The following is an 18,307-nucleotide window of genomic DNA, read 5'->3' on the forward strand; positions in this document are numbered from 1 at the left end:
CTCTTACTCTCTCTCTCTCTCTTATGTTTCTCTCTCATGTCTCAGTCCCTCTCTTTCTCTCTCTCTCATGTCTCAGTCCCCCTCTTACTCTCTCTCTCTCTTATGTTTCTCTCTCATGTCTCAGTCCCTCTCTTTCTCTCTCTCTCTCATGTCTCAGTCCCTCTTTTTCTCTCTCATGTCTCAATCCCTCTTTTTTCTCTCTCTCTCTCTCTCTCTCTCTCTCTCTCTCTCTCTCTCTCTCTCTCTCTCTCTCTCTCTTATGTCTCAGTCCCTCTCTCTCCTTTTCTCTCTCTCTCTCTGTCTCACAGATGGGTCCTTAAAAAAAAGAGTTCAAACTTAATGATTGTTATTTTATTTGGTCATACTTTTTGCTGGCATATCTATTTGACATTTGATAGTAGGTTCTACAGTAGCTGTGTAATTACTCGATCAATAATAGGCCTAATGAACAAAGAAAGGCTGTCTATTCAGCTGCTCTGTTCAATAGTGGTGTGTGTAGAGTCCTCTGTGCTTCACTGTGTGTGACAGAAGGCATGGTAAAGCCCTCACAGCTCAATAACTTACCCATAGCCTTGACTCACACTGAGTATTTGTCCAATCAGCATTGGAGACAGAATATTATATTGACTGCAAGGACACAGCATTTAAATACATTTAAATTCAAATACAGTGCCTTTAGAATGGTATCAACATACAGTACATAACATTATGTAGATTTACCATCGTTCATATATTTGGATTTCTAAGAAAGCCATCACCACACGATTATACCTTCAGAGTTGATAGGAGGGGGAAAAAATAGGGTCTGGAATACAGTAATATATTAAGCCTCTTGTGTACTGTGCTGTGCTTATTCAATTTGTACCACGACATCTGAATTTGAACCACCAGCCTTTGATGCATTTAGATATATTCATTTATTCTGTGTGTTATTGCCAGGGCTACATAAGGACCTCCCTTTCTTGTTAAATGGGCTTTACTAAATAAATGGGGTAATTCATCACTGGGATTATAGACGGAGAAACTCAAACTCCCGTGTGTGTGTGTGTGTGTGTGTGTGTGTGTGTGTGTGTGTGTGTGTGTGTGTGTGTGTGTGTGTGTGTGTGTGTGTGTGTGTGTGTGTGTGTGTGTGTGTGTGTGTGTGTGTGTGTGTGTGTGTGTGTGTGTGTGTGTGTGTGTGTAAGCGGGTAATTTGTGGCAGACAGCCCATCTTCTGAAAAGAGCCAGTATGACGGGGCCATTTTGACAGAGTCATAATAATGATGGGGCCGAGGGGCCACGGTCCCATCATCATCAGACTGCTGCCTGCCTGACATTAATATATGCAAGAACCAGTAGCTGGATTAGAACACTGGTCCTGTAGGGCTTTATATCACAGCACTGTGAGCACAGACATCCCAGCCCATTTCCTTCTATCACCACAAATCATAAAGGTCCTTAAGGAAATGGAACTACGTTTTGCATAGTAAGTGGAACTACTGTACTGATTAAAGTGGATCCACTAAAACGTTTTGCATGACAAACCAAGCACTTCGGGCATGTTCACTGCTTTTGAATATGGCTGGTAGGTTTTGATATGGTGCACTAGTGCATTCACAGTGACATAACATGGCAAGCTGCTACAGAGTAGAGTGTTCTTGGACTGTTCTAGTTGGTTGCCAATGGGATTTGATTAGAGAGAGCAGCACAAAGGGCCCCACTCCACTGACTGATCTCATTAACCTTAAGGTGCTTGTATTTATCCCCAGGCACTTCCTGTTCCACTGTTCCTTATATGGTATTGCCTCGCCCCCCTGGAGAGAGGAAGAGAGACACACACACACAATTTGTGATTCATTGTTGCCAATTTTAAATTGTAAATTGATTCCCCCTTCCTCCTGTCTCTAATTTTCTCTCTCACTCTCTCTTCTTCAGGTTGTTTTGTGTGTTTGTTTGAGTCCATGTTGGAATGCTAGTTGGATGATGACATGTCGTCCAGAGGATGTTTGTTTAGGTCACAAGTTTCTATGTCAAACATCTGCTTCTCATATAGCTACCAATGACTCCCATTTCCTAAATCCCCTGTCATGTTTAGAGAGAAGGATTAGCTTTGTGTTGCCCTGGAAACTCCCCCAACAGTTGTGTTTGATATTGTGTGTGTGTGTGTGTGTGTGTGTGTGTGTGTGTGTGTGTGTGTGTGTGTGTGTGTGTGTGTGTGTGTGTGTGTGTGTGTGTGTGTGTGTGTGTGTGTGTGTGTGTGTGCGTGTGCGTGTGCGTACGTGTGCGTTTGTCCTTCTGATTCCACAAGCAGAAAATCACTTCAGCTAATATCAAACTGTCTGTGAGGTCAACTTTATGTCCTCTACTGACTGGAATAGTTTAGAGATGTGTTTCTGTGGTTTAATTAGCCTGCATGGGAACGGCTGGCCACTAAATATCTGCACTAATCCATCAGCTATGCAAATCGTGATTCCAATTTAGAGAGATGCCGTCCGCCTGAGGCGCTTCCCATAATGGATTTCTTCTTCATTGTTATTATTTTTAAATAAAGAAAATCACGATATCAGTTTTCTTCAACATTTGAATGGATTTAATTTGGATGGAACTACACCATAAACCCTAGTTAGCACAAATGTAGGTTACAAAAATAAATGTGTCTGTGGAGATAGCAGATGTTTACAATGCTGTCTAGAATGATATTGTAGGCAAGACTCTATGTTTAAAATTAGCCTCAGACATGATTTCCCGTCCTTTGTGATCGGATGGTATGGAAACCTTCCCTGGGTAAGTACACACATCAATAGTAAAGTTGCAGAACAGGCACAAGGGAGTGATAGAGAGGCTGGTATTGAAAAGCTATATGGTTTCTTGTCATGCACGCCCCAAGGGGAAAAAACTAGGGTTGGTTGTTTATTAAAGGAGTAATATCTGCTATAATGACTGGGTGTTGTAGCTTCTCTGGTTGTATTTTTATGCACTGTGAAGTTTAAGGACTAAAGACATAATGATTACAATGACCATTACTCATTTTATTTCACAATCTTGTGAAATAAAATGTCTTTGTAAACTTGTTACATATTGATAAACTCTCTCCTTTAAATTTCATGAAAATAGTATTTATCAATAGAAAAGATCATTAAGAAGCTGTAGGGTTAAATGCGCTCCATACAATGTAGCCTGTAGAAGCTGCCTCTCTGGGGTTTCTTAACACAGGATGGCGCCCTCCTCTTTAGGTAGAGAACACAATCTCATTCTTATGGGGAAACAGGCACACCCTTTGCATACCATATCTGTCTGAATAAATATAACGTAATTGCCTAATGAATTATTAATAAAACGCAATTAATAGGTGCAAATTGCATGCATGTTCACACATTTTAATTGCAAATCACATTACATTAGACCAGGCTAGTCTGATAATGTGCCACACCTTTTACAAACACGATACGGGTAATTGTTCATCACATAGTTGTTTTTGCCTTTATTGTCATCGGTCGAGTTCATATGTATGCCTAATAAAGATTAAATAGCCACAACGCTGACTGCAGAATCTCAGCTCTTGGAGTTATTAGCCTAGTTGCGAATTATATTCAATAAAGCACATTTTATATCTGCAAGAACATTAAACGAATCCTATATTTCGGTTGTAACTCTTAAGTTATTATTTTATATCCCAGAAATGGGGAAGGGTCAATCAATTAGGGAGAAGGTGAGAAAACTAGGAGTGGCAGGCACTAAGACATGTTGCTACCACGGAGAAAGTAGATGGGTCTCCAAATAGAGAGGTGGTCCAACGCTACTCACCACTGTCATTAGAACAGTGCGAGCTGCTTGCCAGAGAAGCATCTACACATTGCCTGCTCGACATTACATTGGAACTTTCACGTTTTGATCATGCAGCTTTTTCTGATTTGTGCAAACTGAAAAGCACTTAGATTTATCCGTTTATCTTGGAGACCACGACGGTGTCTGAATATCAAACGGACCAGTTTTACGCACGCAATTAGTGCCCAGTGTATACAGGTTGTTGGGATATCCGCTCCAACAGACAAAAGTTATGGACAAGTCATTTAGTGGTCTGGAAGATTAGACCATGATATGTGCGTCTGCACATCAACGTTTTTGATGCGTGTCATGATTTTCTAGGCTCTTCACAGTCATTGTATGTGGCCCGCTGTTGCCAGTTACATGTTGTAAATCGTCGCTTCTTGGATATGGATACAATGAAACAAACGGCTGCTGTTGCAGAGATGCTGGCCTCTAAGGATTGCACATTACAGTTTCGGGAAAGGAGACCATTCGATAAGCGCTCCAGGGAAAGAATAGAGGCAGAGATGGATCGGGTGCGAACTCGGGAGAGATTTGAAGCCACTCTAGCCGGTCTCGGAGAGCTGGAATACTTGAGACAGCGACAGGAATTACTGGTCAGAAATGTGTTGAATCACCAGGAGTACTCTATACCAACAGTAGATCTAATGTGCGTTACGCACGAGGGGAATTACTTGAACTCGGAGGAAAAACTTCTTGAAGAAAATATTTTATTGCTAAGAAAACAACTGGTATGTAGACTGAATCTAAAGTAATGTATTTATTCCATCAAAGTGTTTGGGATAACGTTAATACTAGTGATCATCATTTGGCTGAGTTTTATTTGCGTCCGTTATGTTTTGGTTAGCCTACATTTCAAAAGCGGTCGTGAAATACAAGTATCTCTATTAGTGTATCGTTGGATTGAGACTATATCGAAATTGTTCAACAATAGGTCTATTTTCTGACTGAGTCGCAGCTCCACTCCATTCACGTCCAGGGAAAATGAGAACATAGCGGAACATAGCCAAGACAAGCCTACTGATAAAAGTTGGCGAGGTTGAGTTTGCTTCGCCAGGCAGGCGCAGGCAAGAGGTGCGAAGTCTGTCAACGATTGTGCTCTATGTCTATGATATGTTTAAAATAAAAAACAGGCCTGTAAATTAGATTTCCAGACTACTTTCCAGAATCATTTTCTAACTGTGGCCCTTTAGTAGCATATGACTTGCTGTTGTTTTTTTTCACTCACTCACATATAAAATCCTGTATACATTTGTAACCTAATATTTTGGAAAAGTTCAATGTAATTATTTTCGAATGATTACAATAAATGAACGATTCCATTAGATTGATCTGTCATTATAAATCAATGCAAGCAATTGGGTCTCCAAAGGACAAGAGGTTCCCACAGAAATGATAGAGAATAGAAGGATGGCTATTTAAATGAAACTTCCTGAAGGGAGAAGGAAACTCCTGATGTACTCATGTGGTCTGTGAGGGGGTCCAGCCGCTTCAATGAGTCTTACTGATGCGTTACAATGGATGGGGTGACTGAAAGTAACTTTTACAAGCAGATCTCCCACCCCCTGCTGCTGTTAAAGGATGCCAGGGAGTTATTGGCTGCTTCTTTGAGATTAGGCCATTAAACCGACCAAAACACACCTGGGTTCAATAAGGCAGTAAGGGCAAAAATCATGAATGGACTCAGTATTAAAATGTATTGGGGGAAAAAGTTGCAGTTCTTGTATTATACCCTATCCCCATAGGGTTTATTGTAGGCCTACAATAAATCAGATTGGTTTTCAATTGTCATTCTATTATTACAGACCATTTCACTCTCTGCCTACACAGACATTCCCTAATAAAATCAAATTTGGACATTTACACATCCTCACTGGTTTTTTCAGTCACCCTATCAACCCAGTGGGAGGGTAATTTTATTCAGCAAAACAAATGTTGGTCTGCCTCTGCTAGAGATGCCTTTCCCAAATGGTACTTTGTGTGGAAATGGTCTCTGAAGCCATAGCATGCTCAGAGCACATAAATCACCCACTGCCTCCTGTCAGAGGCCTGGTTTTATGGCCTGCCAATCTGCTGCTGCAGCGAGAGGAAGGGCTGCATCTCAATATAGCCAGGCATGTGTGTGTGTGCATGCGTGTGCATGTGTGTCATTACTGGGCTCAGTCATGGAGCAAATGGTAGCTAAAATGCTTAATGCACAGGGGATAGGCCTTCAGAGATGACAAGCAGGTAATTGGGAGTAATGTATCCTATGTCTGTAGTCACATAATTGTCACAAATGTAGCAAATGTAAATAGGGTCTGCTGTCACTGAGCCTTCATGGTTGACATTTTCAAACCACAGTCTAGAGCGGAATGGAGAAATGTAACCACCACGGGATCTGGGTGATGTCATGTTTGACCCTGGCTGTTCCACATAACCTGCGTGTTTGATGGAGATATTGTTTTGCTCCCACAAGACGTGATTCTAATTGGGATACTGGGATACTAATGGGTTCTGATAGGGTGACATGGTCTCGCCAAGATGTTGAAGAATTGCAGCACAGTAACTACAGACTTACTTTTAATGACCAACATTCAAGGCTATGGAATTCATCAGAAATGGAACCAAAAATAAGGAGCTAAACATTCTGTTGCAATACAGGTCAACACTATGGATTAAGCTATAATAATAATTTGGTTGGTGATTATATTTGTCCCATGTACAACTCAGTGGCCTTGTGGTTATTGTCCGCCCTGAGATTGGAAGGTTGGTAGTTCCATCCACGGCAGAGTCATACCAAAGACTGTAAAAATGCGTCTCTGCTTGGCACTCAGCAGTACGGAGATAGATTGGGGGTAAGGCCCTGTGATAGATTAGCATCCAGGGGGTGTACTTGTACATCAAGCTGCCTCATGCTACAGAAACAAGAGATAGGCTCCTGCTCATATGAACCAAGGCTTGTGCAAGGCTACTTACAAGTGTGTATTAATATTCATGTGTAAATTGGAAATGTTTTTTTGCATGTCCAAACTCTCCCTGAGACACCCTCAGAATGGGGCCAAGTGTAGATTTCATAGGCAGAACTAGCTGTAGTCCAGGGTTGAAGGCTCAGCGTTAACAAGCAACACCCTGGACAAGAGCTAAGGCAGAACTAACTGTAGTTGCTGTACAACTGTAACTAACTGTGTGACCTGTGCATGTGTTTCCCTCCAGAACTGCCTGAGAAGGAGAGATGCTGGTTTGATCAATCAGCTGCAGGAGTTGGACAGGCAGATCAGTGATCTCCGGTTGGACACGGAGGTGTCACGTGAACACGTGGAGACAGACAGCCGCCCGAGCTCAGGTTAGTCTGGTTACAATAAAATTAGAATGGATTCTAAAGGTTCTACTTCAGAATGTTACCCTGTGGAAACTAGACATGATTAGTGGGATCTGTCGACTGAGTGATTTTTTTTCTCTCTTTTTTAACCTAAATTGTTTTTTAAAAACCTTTTATTTAACTAAGCAAGTCAGTTAAGAACAATTTTTATTTACAATGATGGCCTATCCCCAGCCAAACCCTAACCCTAACCTGACACTGGGCCAATTGTCCACCACACTATGGGACTCCCAATCACGGCCGGTTATGATACAGCCTGGAATCGAACCAGGGTCTGTAGTGAAGCCTCTAGCACTGAGATGCAGTGCCTTAGACTGCTGCGCCACTCAGGATCCCATTTCAACTTAAGTAGTTGAGGATACTGCAGAACGTGTAATCCCCCAAGGTATAGGGTTTTTAACACATGGGTTTTCAAAGTGGGGTCTGTGGACTGATCTCAAAATATATAACAAATATAGATATTTTTAGGTAAACCCGTATAGTACCGGTTTGGACCCCCCTTTTCCTCCAGAACAGCTACAGATACGCTGTGGTGTTCAATCATTGCTTAGTTGGTATTAAGGGACCTAATGTGTGCCGGAAAAACATTCCTCACACCATTACACCATCGCCACCAGCCTGTACCATTTACACCAGGCAGAACAGGGCAATGGATTTATGATGCTTATGCCAAATCCTGACTCTGCCATCAGCATGACACAACAGGAACCACGATTCATCAGACCAGGCAATGTTTCTTCACTCCTCAATTGTTCAGTGTTGATCGCTTGCCCACTTGAGCCTCTTCTTCTTGTTTTAAGCTGATAGGAGTGCAACCTGGTGTGGTCGTCTGCTGCAATAGCCCATCCGTGACAATGATCAATGAGTTGTGTGTTCCAAGATGCCGTTCTGCTCACCACTGTTGTACTGCGCCGTTATTTCTCTGCTTGTGGCCCACCTGTTAGATTGCACTATTCTTGCCGTTCTCCTTTGACTTCTCTCATCAACAAGCTGTTTTCACCCACAGGACACCTGCTGACTGGATGTTTTTTGTTTGTCGCACAATTCTTGGTAAAGCCTAGACATAAAAAGGCCCAGTAGGCGCGCCTGGCACCGACGATCATACCACGCTCAAAGTCACTTAGGTCACTTGTTATTTTTGTAGTTATTTAATTTTTTGTTATTTCTACCGCTATTTCGTGATATCCATTTGGTAGTTACAGTCTTGTCCCATCGCTGCATCTTCTGTATGGACTCGGGAGAGTCGAAGGTCGAGAGCCATGCGTCCTCCGAAACACAACCCTGCCAAGCTGCACTACTTCTTGACACATTGCTCTCTTAACATTGAAGCCAGCCACACCAATGTGTCGGAGGAAACACTGTCCAACTGACACACTTGTCAGCGTGCATGCGCCCGGCCTGCCACAGTAATCGCTAGAGTGCAATGGGAGAAGGACATCCCGGCCGGCCAAACCCTTGCATAACCCAGACGACACTGGGCCAATTGTTCGCCGCCTCATGGGTCTCCCGGTAGGGGCCGGCTGAGACACAGCCCGAGATCGAATCCGGATCTGTAGTGATGCCTCTAGCACTGCGTAGCAGTTCCTTAGAAGGTTTAATCTAACATTAACTGAATGCCTGTATGCCTGTCTGCCTGCTTTATATAGCAAGCCATAGCCTCGTGACTTACTGTCTGTAGGAGCGAACCATTTTCGTAAGTTGGGTGGTGTACCTTTTTTTTCAATGAATATTACTAACAACAGATTAAACAAATGTTGGCCAATGGATCATTTTTATTATTTTATACATTTTTATTATTGGGCGTGGAATAACAATTGCATTCTAATGGTGCATACGGACTGTTTCTTGTTGTCAAATTAACTGGGGCAAGCTTCAGACGTGTAGATATTGCTCAGCCCCAGTCAATTTGACAAGAGATTTTCTTGCTCCAGAGAATTTGACAACAAGAGACGTTTTTTGTGTGCCCAATAGCATTTGGGGGGGGGGGGGATATTGTGCGACACTATTATGTATTAACTACATTTTCTGAAATTACAATGCAAAAATATTACATATAGCTCCTTTAATCTATATTTCATGTTCTTAACCCTGGGCAACATTGGTCTGGGAGGCTCACAGGGATATTGGTATCCACAGGACTCCACCAATTATACATTTTCCAACTCATTACTTATTGTATTCTCCTTAAAGAAATGTGAAGCTAAATGCACTGCAATTCAAGCTTCAAGACTGCTATTTTTCTCCGTGCCTCATGTTTTCTTTCTGTCTCAAAATGTGTACAAATGCATTATTTTAGCCTTAAAGCTGAAAAAAAGTATCTCTGCCCCATGACAATGTGTAGAATTGCTGGAAAACTTGAAAGCTGAGCTTGAAAACTTGAAAGCTGAGCTTGAAAACTGAAACCTTCCCTGGGTCCAAGATTTGGTTCACCCGGCCATGAACTGCAAAAGTCACAGTAAAAAACAAATTATATAATATTTTGTGTTCTGAGTTCCGAGTTGTGTTCTGATTGAGGGGGTCCCTGTTGAGTTTGCTATCACAAAGGGGTCCCTGGCCCCAAAAAGTTTTAGAACCCCTGTCTTAGCAAATTAATACAAATATGACATACAAATGAATGACAATGCAAAACATTTGCAAAATGGGCATATAGAGAATTAGCATTCCACCGGCAAGCTTGCCAATAAATTACAGAGCGGAAGTAGGGTATGCTATGTTGCAAATATAACAAACTTTAATCTAGTATAAACCCTATCTACACAAAGCATTGTTTTTAAATGCCTGAGATTTTCTGCCTTAATTATTTTAATAGCCGCAGCCTGTCATGTGATAAGTTGTTGGATGACAGCTTCCTCCATGAAGCGTGTAAAATCAAAGTGTTAAAATGTTCACTTCTGTTTCTCTGCCCTTTCTCTCGGTGTCGCTGTCTCTCTCTCTATCCAGGCTTTTACGAGCTGAGCGACGGCGCTTCAGGGTCCCTCTCCAATTCTTCCAACTCGGTGTTCAGCGAGTGTTTGTCCAACTGTCGCACCAGCACCTGTTTCTGCAGTCCCCTCGACACATCGCTGTGTGCCTCCGAGGGAAGGCTCAAATCTGCAGGTGAGAGAGAAGCCCCCACATAACAGCCCCCATAGCACCAGGGTTTGGGCCAATTCATTTAAATTATTTCAGGAAGTAAAATTAAATGCAGCATAGTGGCTGTCTATGTACAGCACAACATAGACCGCCACAGCACAGCCTCCCATAGCAAAGTCTAGAACACCACTGGACAGCCTAGCCTAGCATAAGACAGCACAGCAAAGCCTAGGGCCCATGGATATGACAGGGTCCTGGTGTTTTATTTCACATGGTCTATCTTGGGAGCAACAAATAGGCTGAATCCTTTTGTTGTCCTTTGCTGTATAAACACACACTCTTTCCTTCTTTCCCCAAAGACCCCCATCAGGCCATCACCCACCCACCACATATCCACTTAACTTGGGTCTCAGCTCTGTTCCAGCTGGCCCCAGTTCAACTTCTAATTGTTTCCTTGGTGTCATTGCCATTAGTGGGGTTTGTTGTGACAACTCTTTGATTCAGTTTCAAACGAGAAAAAAAGAGTAGGAAGGAAACCCCAAACACTATTTGTGTCCCAAATGGCACCCTTTTCCCTACATAGTGCACTAGAGCCTTATAGGCACTATATACAGTGTCATTTGGGATATGGCCAATATCAGTTGAGCTGGATTCCCAGCCAGGCCAGGCAGATGGCTCAGCTCTAACTAACAGCCACACCTGTGATGATAAGACACAAACAAAAGGACCATTAACACGTCCAAACCAACTGCCTTCTTCGTTAGCATATTGAGAGGATGGTTTGCTTTGCTTAGCCTGTCAACACTACACACCTACTGTAAGCTTCTGTGTGGCATTATAGTTGAAATGAGGAAATGGTGTGGTAACTGGTGGTACAGTATCTGTTGTTTTATGCTATGGATGGGCAACTAGGCCCGCGGATCAACTTCCAATCGGAGGGTGTCTCGGGATCTCAACTTAATGTTGAGAGTTGGAATAGTAGAATACACAAAGTGCAATTTTATTAGTCGCTTTCACTCCGATATCATATCAAAACTGCAAACATTTATCTCCACCCTATGGCAAAATGAGTAGAATTGCAAGAAATTAGCTATACAGTGCCTCCGGAAAGTATTCAGACCCCTTGACTCTTTCCACATTGTTACGTTACATACAGCCTAATTCTAAAATTGATTTTTTTTTCTCATCAATCTACACAAAAAACCGCATAATGACAAAGCTAAAACAGGTTTACAGAAATGTTTGCTAATTTATAAAAATAAATCAATGGAAATACCACATTTACAAAAGTATTCAGACCCTTTACACTCAGTACTTTGTTGAATCACCTTTGGTAGCGATTACAGCCTCAAGTCTTCTTGGGTATGGCGCTACTAGCTTGGCACACCTGTATTTGGGGAGTTTCTACCATTCTTCTCTGCAGATCCTCTCACGCTCTGTCAGGTTGGATGGGAAGTGTCGCTGCACAGCTATTTTCAGGGTTCTCCAGAGATGTTCGATCGGGATCAAGTCCGGGCTCTGGCTGGGCCAGTTCACCCCCACAGTCTGAGGTTCTGAGCGCTCCGTAGCAGGTTTTCATCAAGGGTCTCTCTGTACTTTGTTCCGTTCATCTTTCACTCAGTCCTGACTAGCTCCCAGTCCCTGCCCCTGAAAAACATCCCCATAGCATGAATCTGCTACCACCATCCTTCACCGTAGGGATAGTAAAAGGTTTCCTCCAGACGTGACACTTGGCATTCAGGGCAAAGAGTTCTATCTTGGTTTCATCAGCCCAGGAAATCTTGTTTCTCCTGGTCTGAGAATCCTTTAGGGGCCTTTTGGCAAACTCCTATCGGGCTTTCGTGCCTTTTACAGAGGAGTAGCTTCCGTCTGGCCACTCTTCTATAAAGGCCTGATTAGTGGAGTGCTGCAGAGATGGTTGTCCTTCTGGAATGTTCTCCCATCTCCACAGAGGAGCCCTTGAGCTCTGCCAGTGACCATCAGGTTCTTGGTCACCTCTCTGACCAAGGCCCTTCTCCCCCGATTGCTCCGTTTGGCCGGGCAGCCACCTTTAGAGTCTTTGTGGTTCCAAACTTCTTCCATTTATGAAAGATGGAGGCCACTGTGTTCTTGGGGTCCTTCAATGCTGCAGAAATGTTTTGGTACCCTTCCCCAGATCTGTGCCTCGACACAATCCTGTCTTGGAGCTCTGTGGACAATTCCTTCGACTTCATGGCTTGATTTTTTTCTCTGACATGCACTGTCAACAGTGGGACCTTATATAGACAGGTATGTGCCTTTTCAAATCGTGTCCAATCATTTGAATTTACCACAGGTAGACTCCAATCAAGTTGTTTCAAGGATGATCAATGGAAACAGGATGCACCTGAGCTCAATTCTGAGTCTCATAGCAAAGGGTCTGAATACTTATGTAAATAAGATGTTTTTGTTTTTATACGTTTGCAGAAATTCTAAACGTTTTGCTTTGTCATTATGAGGTATGAGGAAAAATGTTTATTTAATACATTTTACAATAAGGCTGTAACCTAAAATGTGGCAATGCACTGTAAAACTGCAAATGTTTTTCTCCGCACCATTGCAAATGGAGTCGATTTGCAGGAAATTAGATATAAAATAGAAATATCTTCTCTCTGCCCCATGGCAAAATGTGTAGAATTCCAACAAACTTGCTTTAAAACTTCAAAATGTTCTCCATGCCCCATGGCAAAATGTGGAGAATTGCAGGAAATTAATTAAAAAAAAAAGAATTATCTGCTGTCAAGAAGGGGGCCACTAAAATGTTTTCTTCTGAGAGGTGGTGGGGCACCCCAACAAAATGTAGATTAGAGCCCCCAAAAGGCTGGAGCCAGCTCTGACAGCATGTGTGGGTATGGATGTCGGTACACAGACCCACGAGTCCCTGCAGCCCCCTATGATGAGTTCAGATTTTTGTGCCCCCCCCCATCAAAGTCACCCATCCCGGTTTTATACTGTAGCCCTGTGTGGTTTCCATATGAATGACTAGTGGTGTATCTGTTGTTCTGTAGTCCTTATCCTCTGTCTCCTGTCTGGTTTTCAGATGAGCTGGGTAACTGTGCTGAGTGCGAGGGCCAGTGTGAGGAGCAGCAGACGTCAGGGACAGTCAGGAGGTCCCCCTCTGCTCCCTACTCCCCCTCTACAGATACCTCCACTCAAGACATCCAGTCCAAGTACCACTGTGACCTGATTGCCAAGAATGGCAGTGACGTGTACCGCTATCCCAGCCCCCTCCACGCCGTGGCCGTACAGAACCCCATCTTCTTACAGTCTCTGGCCGAACACCTCAAAGAGGACGGAGGGTTGTCAAAGAGCGGCGTCTGCATCGAGGGCTCCAGTGACTGTCAGAAAGTGGAGCAGCAGCCTATTCTGGTGCCCCAGAGCACTTCTTGGTCTGCCTCCCACTCGCCCGCTAATAAACGACTGGACAATTATATCTTCAGCCTGCTTCAGAGGAGGGCTCAGCCCATTAGGACCAACAAGCCACGGACGAGCATCAGCACAGACCCCTCCAAGAGCATCCTAAGGCAGGGTAGTCTGTGTGTGAGGCAGGCTAGTGTTGGGCAGCAGCAGCCACAGGGACTATGGACTGCTCCTGTTACTGACCTCAAACCAACCTGGCAGACGTGTTTACATGCAGGAGGTGCCAGTAACAATGATCCAGGAACAGGCTCCCAACAGAGACAGTGGTCAGTGGAGAGCAAAGGGGAACTCCTCTTAGAAATTGGGATGGTGTCCCAGTCTTTGGGCCAACCTCAGAACGGATATGCCACAATCAACAGCAGTGACATTCATGGTGACCAACACCAACAGTCTGTTGAAAAAGAAGGCGCCAACCAATAAAGGACTTCCATCGTCGACCGGTCCTCTGTCTAAGGATTACCAAGACCTGGGCACCCCCAATGCCAACTCCTCCCCCAAAGAGAGAACGCAATCTTATTTCCCTAATGCTCAAGAGGAAAACATTACTAAACTCTCCCAGACACTGCCAAGAGACCTCACCAAAACAGGCGCTCCCAAGAAAAGCCCTAAGAGCATTGCGGTCTCAGTCTATACAACCCGGCACACTAAAGAAAAGAGGCCAATGCTGGAGCTGGTGAGTCTGGGGTCTTCCTCCCAGAGCCAGGATGAGAGTCAGGGTCACATGGTCAGTGCCCAGTACATCCCCGCCCAGAGGCAGGTGGTCAAGCTCCGCAAGGGGGGCAAAAACGTTAAGATTGTCAAGGTGAAAAGCGCCTCCCTGAAACCACATAGGGGGACGCACGCACATGCTGAGCCTGAATCATCCGAGATGGCGGGGACGAGGGAGAACGGTCACCGATCTGGAGGATCTAGGAAGTCTCGTCAGCCTGAGGAGGTACAACATGTGCACAAAGTCTCCTCCAAGAGGGGGGCATCTTCCAGGGCCAAGCGCACCGTCCCAGCATCTATCCCTGAGGGCCGGGTCCTAGAGAAACACATGGCCATTGTGTCTACAACAAGGTCCACTGTGACCAGGCATCACGGCTACCATGGTAGGGAGGTGGTGGTGGCCAAGCCCAAGTACAAGCGGACAAGCGGACAGGACTACAACCGTGGAAGGCTGAGAGCCATCACTGAGGTGCCTTACGACGAGGCCCTCAGGAGAGCCCACCGCAGGCAGAAGAGGGAGCTCCTCGGCCAGGTCTCCACAACCACCACCATGTACCTGCCCTCCAACGCGCAGTTCACCAGCCCTTACGCCTACGTGGCCGGCAGCGATTCTGAGTACTCCGCAGAGTGCGCCTCACTCTTCCATTCCACCATCATGGACACAAGTGAGGACGAGCGGAGCAACTACACCACCAACTGCTTCGGGGACAGCGAGTCCAGCCTGAGTGAGTTGGACTTTGTTGCGGAGAGCACTATCAGCAGTGACTCTGAGGAGAGTGGAGGGATGAACTGGCCCCAGTTTGCAGGGCAGGGCGCTGGGCCTCAGGAAGTAACCACTGCCCAGGCTAAGGCCTTCATCAAGATCAAGGCCTCTCACAACCTGAAGAAGAAGATCCTCCGCTTCCGTTCTGCGGGCTCGCTGAAACTGATGACGACTGTATGAGGGAGGGACTTCAGGGTGTCGGGCAGGAAGCAGCAACCAATCAAATTGGTTGCTCTCTCAAGTGCCTAGGCTGATTTTCTTATTTACAGAAAGTCTCTGCTAAAGTTAGTCTCAGAGACGTTTAAGGAAACATTTTAATTGGGTTTGGACAAAATGTCTGGCAGACTCCCTCTCTCTGCACTTTCTGACAAACATTGGACAGGGTGAAAAGCATCTGAGTAGCCCCATTATTTTGTTGTATGTAGCCATTTTTTGTATTTATTATGGACTTTACCCTTGCTGTAGTACATGGCTAAAAGTTCTGTAAATGCTTTTAATGGTTATTGTTTACTTTTTGATTAAATATATTTAAACTTAATATATTTGGTTGGTATTTCTTGGATACATATTTGATTGATGATTGAAGCAGAGTATTACTTAAAAGTGGCTGTAAGGAATATTCATGCAAATAAAGACAGTCTATTCTGAAAATTGAAAACTGATGATGATACCATGGTAACACTTTGATATATGTACACAAGATCTGCATGAGCAACTGCTTTTCCTTCATCTGTTGTTGATACCAAGTAGCTAGCTCCAATTGTTGTATATAATGTTTATGCGTGTTAATACTGGTGCTTAACTTTTTTTAATGCATTATTAAATGTCTGCTTTAAATTCAATATTTGGTCGTTACCCCTTCTTCTGAATTGTGCATTGAGGTAGCATAGTTGTTTGTTGACAAAAGTATTTCTTTCCTCCAGTTCAACCTCCACTGTGACATTATCATATCCAATGTGATCTTTCACTCGATTTTGTCTCAATAAATCAATTAACTTAGACATTCTAGAACCTTATTTACCTTAGGTCATTTTACAGCATATGAATATAATTGCATTTCTATGTTCTACAGTACTAAAGCGTATTCCAGAACCACAATACCTTCAAATACTGAACAAAAATATGAACAGAACATCAAATCCAATTTTATTTGTCACATGCGCTGAATATAACAGTTTAAATTATTACTACAAGCCCTCAATCAACAATGCAGGTTTAAGAAAATACAATACAAAAAAAGTAAGAGTAAGTGATAACAAATAATTAAAGAGCAACAGTAAATAACAATAGCGGGGCTATATACAGGGGGTACCGGTACAGAGTCAATGTCAATGTGCGGGGGCACCAGTGTTGAGGTAATTCAGGTAATATGTACATGTAGGTAGAGTTATTGAAGTGACAATAAATAGATAATAACAGAGTAGTATCAGCAGCAGCATTCCATAGGGAGGGGGGGGGGCAATGCAAATAGTCTGGGTAGCCATTTGATTAGCTGTTCAGGAGTCTTATGGCTTGGTGATAGAAGTTATTTAGGAGCCTCTTGGACCTAGACTTGTACCGCTTGCCGTGCGGTAGCAGAGAGAACGGTCTGTGACTAGGGTGGCTGGAGTCTTGGACAATTTTAGGGCCTTTCTCTGACACCGCCTTGTATAGAGGTCCTGGATGGTAGGAAGCTTGGCCCAGGTGATCTACAGGGCCGTACGCACCAGGCAGTGATGCCAGGCAGTGATGCAACCCGGAAATATTCTCACGATGGTGCAGCTATAAAACCTTTTGAGGATCTGAGGACCCATGCCAAATCTTTTCAGTCTCCTAATTTGGAATAGGTTTTGTTGTGCCCTCTTCACGACTGTCTTGCTGTGCTTGGACCATGTTAGTCTGTTGGTGATGTGGACGCCAAGGAACTCTCAACCTGCTCCACTACAGCCCCATCGATGAGAATGGGGGCGTGCTCGGGCCTCCTTTTCCTGTAGTCCACAATCACCTCCATCCTTTGTCTTGATCACGTTGAAAGAGAGGTTTTTGTCCTGGCACCACACGGTCAGGTCTCTGACCTCCTCCCTATAGGTTGCCTCTTCGTGGTCGGTGATCAGGACTACCGCTGTTGTGTCATCAGCAAACTTAATGATGATGTTGGAGTCGTGCCTGGCCGTGCAGTCATGAGTGAACAGGGTGTACAGGAGGGGGCTGAGCACGCACCCCTAAGGCGCCCCCGTGTTGAGGAGCACCATTGCAGATGTGTTGTTACCTACCCTTACCACCTGGGGGCAGCCCGTCAGGAAGTCCAGGATCCAGTTGCAGAGGGAGGTGTTTAGTCCCAGGGTCCTTAGCTTAGTCATGAGCTTTGAGGACACTATGGTTTTGAATGCTGAGATGTAGTCAATGAATAGCATTCTCACATAGGTGTTCCTTTTGTCCAGAGTTGAAATGGCAGTGTGGAGTGCAATAGAGATTGCATCATCTGTGGATCTGATGGTACGGTATGCAAATTGGAGTGGGTCTAGAGTTTCTGGGTTATTGGTGTTGATGTGAGCCATGACCAGCCTTTCAAAGCATTTCATGGCTACAGACGTGAGTGCACGGGTCGGGTAGTAATTTAGGCAGTGTTCTTGGGCACAGGGACTATGCTGGTCTGCTTGAAGCATGGAGGGTATTACATACTCAGACAGGGACAGGTTGAAAGTGTCAGTGAATGTTGACCTGCTTGAAGGTCTTACATCAGCTGTGGAGAGCGTGGTCACACAGTCGTCCGGGAACAGCTGATGCTCTCACACATGTTTCGGTGTTTCTTGCCTCGAAGCGAGCATAGAAGTTATTTAGCTCGTCTGATCGGCTCGTGTCACTGGGGAGCTCTCGGCTGTGCTTCCCTTTGTAGTCTGGTATAGTTGGAATGCCCTGCCACATCCGATGAGTGGCGGAGCCGGTTTAGTACGATTCGATCTTAGTCCTGTATTGAAGCTTTGCCTGTTTGATGGTTCGTCGGAGAGCATAGCTGGATTTCTTATAAGCTTCCGGGCAAGAGTCCCGCTCCCTGAAAGCGGCAGCTCTAACCTTTAGCTCAGAGTGAATGTTGCCTGTAATCCATGGCTTCTGGTTGGGGTATGTACGTACATTCACTGTGGGGATGATGTCCTCAATGCACATGATAAAGCCAGTGA

General features: G+C 44.4%; 1 protein-coding gene across 1 annotated transcript; it reads left to right on the forward strand.

Moving 5' to 3' along the window:
- The first annotated feature begins 3,796 nt into the window (after window positions 1-3,796).
- Window positions 3,797-16,067, forward strand: LOC124046646 (dapper homolog 1-like). Its single transcript, XM_046367260.1, is given in 5 exon segments — window positions 3,797-4,538; window positions 7,003-7,132; window positions 10,109-10,264; window positions 13,299-14,038; window positions 14,040-16,067. Coding segments are annotated over 5 exon segments (2,661 nt in total). The 5' UTR covers window positions 3,797-4,193; the 3' UTR covers window positions 15,330-16,067.
- The last annotated feature ends 2,240 nt before the right edge of the window (window positions 16,068-18,307 follow it).

Source organism: Oncorhynchus gorbuscha, linkage group LG10 (assembly GCF_021184085.1).
Source record: "Oncorhynchus gorbuscha isolate QuinsamMale2020 ecotype Even-year linkage group LG10, OgorEven_v1.0, whole genome shotgun sequence".
Classification (NCBI taxonomy): Eukaryota; Metazoa; Chordata; class Actinopteri; order Salmoniformes; family Salmonidae; genus Oncorhynchus; species Oncorhynchus gorbuscha.